Raw genomic sequence first — 6886 nt, 5'->3', positions numbered from 1 at the left:
GTCCATAAAGCAACCTTTGAATAAACTGAAACCGCAAAGCAGCAGTCCTACTAGCAAGATGTACAAGACCTTGTCCTTCCTCCTCTTTAGACAAATATAAAACACTTTGTGGAACCCAATGATAATTATCCCCCCAAAATATCTACAATAATTGCCTGTAACTTGGCCAGAAGGCCAGATTGGTGGCTCTAAACATGACAACCGATGCCACAGTGCAGAGGCAACCACATTATTAACAATAAGAGTGCACCCCCTATATGACGTAAGAGATAACAAGCAACGCCATCTCTTCATCCTCCCTTCCACCATTTCAACCACCCCATTCCATTTTTTTTCTCCATTGTCTCCTCATCCCCTAGGTACTCTCCAATATACTTAAAACATAGGTATTAATGTTCAACTCGGTCAAATGCCTTTTCCTGATCAATTGAAATTAGACCAGCATCCAACCTAATAGCTCCCTCAGCCTGTTGGACAAGGCCTTGGACAGGATATTATAATCAGTGCACATTAAGGCCACTGGCCTCCAGTTCTTCACCTCCCTAGGGTCACCCTTTCTTGGCAATAGGGTAAGGACAGTCCTTCTGCAGCTTAGCGGAAGTAACCCTCCAGTCAAACCATCGTTAACTGCTGCTAACCAATCCTCTCCCAACATAGCCCCAAAAATACTTTAAAAAGTCAACAGGAAGCCCATCAGTGCCCTTCAATTTTCCATGCCTTTTAATGCAGTGTATAGCTCCTGCAAAGACAATGGTTGCTCTAGTTCAACCTGAGCTTCTGCAGCCACCTGTGGGAGCCCATCAAGGAACTGCTGTGTCACTGTTTTATCCTCTTTGTACTCACACTTGTAGAGCTCAGCATATAACTCTACTGTCCTCTATCTAATTCCACTGGTAGTGCTCAGCATAGAACTCTACTGTCCTCTATCTAATTTCACTTGGGCTAGTGAAATCCTGTCTAACAGCTGATTTAAGGCAATGAGTAATTCTTCTTTGTCCATTCTTTTTCTCTGAACCAAAGAAAACTGTGGATGAGGCCTCCATTTCAGAGATTCCCTGAAACGTACTTCTCACCACTGCCCCCTGTGTTCTGATACCCAGCAGGTCTGCCAATGCCCCCTGTGCTCTGATACCCAGCAGGTCTGCCAATGTCCCCTGTACTCTGATACCCAGCAGGTCTGCCAATGCCCCCTGTGCTCTGATACCCAGCAGGTCTGCCAATGTCCCCTGTACTCTGATACCCAGCAGGTCTGCCAATGCCCCCTGTGCTCTGATACCCAGCAGGTCTGCCAATGCCCCCTGTGCTCTGATACCCAGCAGGTCTGCCAATGTCCCCTGTACTCTGATACCCAGCAGGTCTGCCAATGCCCCCTGTGCTCTGATACCCAGCAGGTCTGCCAATGCCCCCTGTGCTCTGATACCCAGCAGGTCTGCCAATGCCCCCTGTACTCTGATACCCAGCAGGTCTGCCAATGCCCCCTGTGCTCTGATACCCAGCAGGTCTGCCAATGCCCCCTGTGCTCTGATACCCAGCAGGTCTGCCAATGCCCCCTGTACTCTGATACCCAGCAGGTCTGCCAATGCCCCCTGTGCTCTGATACCCAGCAGGTCTGCCAATGCCCCCTGTACTCTGATACCCAGCAGGTCTGCCAATGCCCCCTGTACTCTGATACCCAGCAGGTCTGCCAATGCCCCCTGTACTCTGATACCCAGCAGGTCTGCCAAGTTTCCACTATTTCAGACTCTAGGGCGTTCATTGATCTGCTGATATCTTTGGGGACATTCATGGTGTATTGATAACAGAATTGTTGAATCTGGATGTTCCCCTTTATCCCACCGCTGTTGAAGAGATACAATACTGTCCTCTTCAGACCTCCACCTCACCCAGAGAAACTAAAACATTTCCTGAAGTGAGCATCACTCAATCAAGTTATATTAAAATGCCAGTATGCACTTGTGGGTTTTACAGCGTTAATGTCCTCCATCTCTGTTACTAAACAATGATCAGAACATCCCACTGGGGTTTCATCACACTTGATTTACAAACCTGAGATTGATGCTGGCTGGAGAGATGCTGGCTAACCTGGCTAGAGAGATGGTGTTCTCTCTCACATTAGCCCATGTATACTGTCTCGTGCCTCCATTTCGTCTCCGCCAAATATCACATAGTTCATGTTTTACAATAAGGCGTTACATTTTAATTTATTTTAAAGTCCTAACAAAGCTATATGAGGTTCTTTGTGATTTCTATCTAAATCACTGACAGTGCAGTTAAAATCCCCAGCAAGAAGTAAATCATCCTCAGTATTACATTTCTCAAAGGTATTTGATAATGTCTCTAAAAAACATACCCTCTCAACTGCCACTACTGGGGCAAATACATTTATTAAACACATAGTGAGGTTTTCATATCTCACTCTAACGTTTAATAACCTCCCCTCCCCCACTACCTCTTCAACCTTATATGACAAAGGCAAAACACCTTTTGAGAACAGGATGGCCACACCCCCACTTTGAGTTTTTATGACTACACACCACTACCCCCCCCCCCACTCCTGTTGCCACATAACTTAATTTTCCATATTACTATGCGTTTCTTGTAGAACACTTATGTCACTTCCCTTTCCCTTTATTAACTCATACACTACGACTCTTTTTTCCCGTCTCTTGCACCATTTACTTTAGAAGAAGAAATCCTAAAACTGCTCATGGCTGAAAACAAAATACAGAGTTAAGACTCTTTCATTTCCTTTTGAATTTACCTCACTTGTCAACACTTTCTTTTTTATTTAACTAGGCAAGTCAGTTAAGAACAAATTCTTATTTTCAATTATGGCTTAGGAACAGCGGGTTAACTGATTCAGGGGCAGAGCAACAGATTTGTTTTACCTTGTCAGCTCGGGGATTCAATCTCGCAACCTTCCGGTTATGAGTCCAACACTCTAACCACTAGACTACCCTGCCGCCCCTTTAATCTAGCAATTTCTGGGCTCGTCAAACCTCCACCCGTTATTTTTGACATCAGTAACTTTGCCGATTCAATAAACAATTCACTTTCAGGAAAAAAAATCTGTTACATTATAATCCTGCATATATTTCTTCCCTTTTGTCAAATTCAGAAATTGACTTACCTTTTCAATCCCTTACCTCCCTTCCACCCCAATTCTCTCGCTATGTTGTTGTGATGCATCAGAAGCATCTGTACAACCTGTTTATCCTCAACTGATTTATCAATCTGTACAACCTGTTATTCCTCAACTGATTTATCAATCTGTACAACCTGTTATTCCTCAACTGATTTATCAATCTGCACAACCTGTTTATCCTCAACTGATTTATCAATCTGTACAACCTGTTTATCCTCAACTGATTTATCAATCTGTACAACCTGTTAATCCTCAACTGATTTATCAATCTGCACAACCTGTTAATCCTCAACGAATCTATCATCTCTACCTTCCTCTTAGAATTAGAACCTTCACCACCCCTTAAATTCTTACTCTTCCTCCTCGGTGCTTTGAAAACAGCTGCTTCATTTTCCATTGTTTCACTCTCCTCTTGAACTCCCATTTCATTCTCCAGCACCTCCTCAGCGACCTCCGTCGCAGTCTCACCTACTGCCTCTTTTCCCTGCTCTACCACAACTTCCCCCGTAGCCACATTGCTCTCCTTTCCTATTTCTCCCACCACATCTGCCCATCTTCTCCCTTCTCCTGAACCCTCAGCCTGTTCATCCCTTCTCCTGAACCCTCAGCCTGTTCTTCCCTTCTACTGAACCCTCAGCCTGTTCTTCCCTTCTACTGAACCCTCAGCCTGTTCTTCCCTTCTCCTGAACCCTTACCCTGTTCATCCCTTCTCAGTGGTGCTTAAGCTGCACCAGCGCTAGAGCTGCTACCGGGCTCTACACGCTCGTTCTCTGGACAATTACGCACCAAGTACCCCTCTCTTCCAAAACCAAAGCATTACATTGATTCAGTAGAAGCGTTGAACACATAATCAAACGCATCAATCTTGAAACTGAACGCTAAATTCAGTTCGTCAGTATCCTTCTTTAAAATCATGTGCACTCGTCTCCTATGAGACACGACATGTTTCAACAAAGGCGATTTGCGTCCAAAAATAAAAACAATTATTGTAGAAACAAGTTGTCCACGAGGAGATAACTCTCGCTCCAACACTTCTCTAACAACAGCGGGCAACGTTAGAAAGTCTAACTTTCTTCGCCAGATTCATGAGAGGGAACACCGACGTCCGTGTCTCCCGCAACACAACACCACTCTCAACTATGGTATTCACCTTTTCAATACAATCTAACAATATTACTACAGCGCTATTCATCCTTGAGCCTGATTTTATGCGATCCCACCCAATGATAGCGCCCACCGCTAAACTACATTCTTCCACCGAACAACCTGTCTGCAGCGGGAATCTTCACCCCATGCCGCCGACTTAGTTTTTCAGACACCTCCACGAGTGGCCATTACAACCAGCCCCTCCCGCTGGTTACGCCCTGGAGAGAACCAACCTCAACGATCCCACCACCCCTATACGTGCTTAGTGATAGTGAGACAATATACCCTTAAAACAACTAAACTAATCAATATATATATATATATATATATACAGTGGGGAGAGCAAGTATTTGAAACACTGCCGATTTTGCAGGTTTTCCTACTTACAAAGCATGTAGAGGTCTGTAATTTTTATCATAGGTACACTTCAACTGTGAGAGACATTGTATGATTTTTAAGTAATTAATGGAGAGAGGAATGGAGAGAGAGACAGAGACAGAGAGAGAGAGGAATGGAGAAATAAAGGGAATATTAGAACAGCCCAAAATCCTTGGTGTGTGAATGAATTAACTAATGCAATTCAGATTTTATTTGTGAAATATAACTTCTAAAACTGTCTTTCTCCCCTTGTCTTCCCTCCCTTCCTCCCCCTCCACCCCTCCTCCCCTCCCCTCCCTTCTTCCCCTTATCTCCCTCCTCCTCCCTCCTCCCTCCCTCCCCCTCTTCCCCCCCTCCTCCCCTCTCCCCTCCTCCCCCCTCCCCCCTCCTTCCCGTCCTCCCTCCTTCCTCCCCTCCTCCTCTCCTCTCCCCTCCCTCCCGTCCTCCCTCCCCTCCTCCCCCCTCATTCCCTCCTGCTCCCTCTCTCTCTCCAGGGTGTTCACAGTGACAGCAGTGGCCCAGCTGTGTGTGTTGGGTACTATGTGGACATTTGGAGTGTTCCAGTTCCAAGAGGAGGGGACAGTGGTCATGACATATCTCTTCACTATCCTCAACTCTCTACAGGGAGCACTTCTGTTCATCATGCACTGCCTATTGAACAAAACGGTATGGTGTGTGTGTGTGTGTGTGTGTGTGTGTGTGTGTGTGTGTGTGTGTGTGTGTGTGTGTGTGTGTGTGTGTGTGTGTGTGTGTGTGTGTGTGTGTGTGTGTGTGTGTGTGTGTGTGTGTGTGTGTGTGTGTAACACTGTGCTCTGCTGCCCTCATCAGGTTAGAGAGGAGTATGGCAAGCTCCTGTCCTGTATCTGCACACCACAGAAGAAGAGATACTCAGAGTTCAGCACTACCAACCCTTCCTCCAGCCAATCCCAGGTACACACACACACACAGAGAGAGAGAGAGAGAGAGAGAGAGAGAGAGAGAGAGAGAGAGAGAGAGAGAGAGAGAGAGAGAGAGAGAGAGAGAGAGAGAGAGAGAGAGAGAGAGAGAGACAGAGAGACACAGAGAGACACAGAGAGACACAGAGAGACACAGAGAGACACAGAGAGACAGAGACAGAGAGCACTTTCAGTATGTTAACCTCTGTCATTGTACCATTGTGTGTCCTAGGGGTCAAGGGATCCCCAAAATACAGGGGGGTTGCAGATATGATGACATCACCGAACCCCCACAATGCACCTCTTTACTCCCCTTCCCTTTTCAGGCCTGGTTAGTAGAAAATGTGCCCTACTAGCCCGGCTGGTTAGTAAAAATGTGCTCTATCTCGAACCTAAAATGGTTCTTCGGCTGTCCCTGTAGGAGAACCCTTTGAATAACCCTTTTTTGGTTCCGGATAGAACTTTTTTTTTGTTCTAGGTAGAACCTTTTTGGATTCCATCTAGATACCTTTCCACAGAGGGTTCTACCTGGAACCATAAAGGTGCTTGTATGTGGACAGCCAAAGAACCCTTTTGGAACCCCCTTTTTCTAAGCGTGTACTAGCCCGGCTGGTCAGCAGAAAATGTACCTTACTAGCCCGGCTGATCAGTGCTTGGAATCCTTAAATTCCACCCCTGATTAGACACCTGTCTTATCAAGCGTTACGTTATCCAAACAGAAGTTATATGATCTTCATGCCATCCAATAGGAATCCATATCCTCTTTATATCATCCAATAGGATAAGAGGGAGAAGGAAGTGACAATGATGCAATGATGTCACAGTAGTTTCATTTTCACCGACGTAACATTTACATTTCAGTCATTAAGCAGATGTTCATATGCAGAGCATTTTACAGACAGAAAAGAAAGAAGGACCATATGATCTTCCTGTCATCCAATAGGAATCCATATGATCTTAATGTCATCAAATAGGAATCCATATGATCTTATGTCATCCAATCAGAAGTTATATCCTCTTTATGTCATTTTTACAGCCACAGAAGATCAGTACTATTTTACACCACGTCATCAAATAGATGAAACCACAAACAGAAGCTTTCTTCCTTTACATTCATGTGATAGATTTATAGTAATATTTATTACCAAGAGCACAAGAGAGGGTGACTTTTCTACACAAATAAATCCAGAGGGATTTAGAAAAACCTAACATTATGTGAACATATGTGTTAGTTGTGACCTAATGGAGTGTTATACTGTAAATGTGTGTATTTTCTGCAGTC

At 44.9% G+C, this 6886-nt stretch overlaps 1 protein-coding gene across 1 annotated transcript in view; it reads left to right on the top strand.

Annotated features, from left to right (window-relative positions):
• The window catches only part of LOC120019092 (adhesion G protein-coupled receptor E5-like), a 19253-nt gene extending 13244 nt beyond the window's left edge, over positions 1-6009 (top strand). Inside the window, exons 7-9 of the mRNA XM_038962347.1 lie at positions 5164-5335; positions 5498-5599; positions 5837-6009. Of these exons, the coding sequence (XP_038818275.1) occupies positions 5164-5335; positions 5498-5599; positions 5837-5878 (316 nt within the window). The 3' untranslated portion in view covers positions 5879-6009. The remainder of the gene's footprint in view (positions 1-5163; positions 5336-5497; positions 5600-5836) is intronic.
• The last annotated feature ends 877 nt before the right edge of the window (positions 6010-6886 follow it).

Source organism: Salvelinus namaycush, chromosome 2, assembly GCF_016432855.1.
Source record: "Salvelinus namaycush isolate Seneca chromosome 2, SaNama_1.0, whole genome shotgun sequence".
NCBI classification, from domain to species: domain Eukaryota; kingdom Metazoa; phylum Chordata; class Actinopteri; order Salmoniformes; family Salmonidae; genus Salvelinus; species Salvelinus namaycush.
The sequence above is the reverse complement of the archived record's forward strand: the minus strand, read 5'-3'. Positions and strand labels throughout refer to the sequence as shown.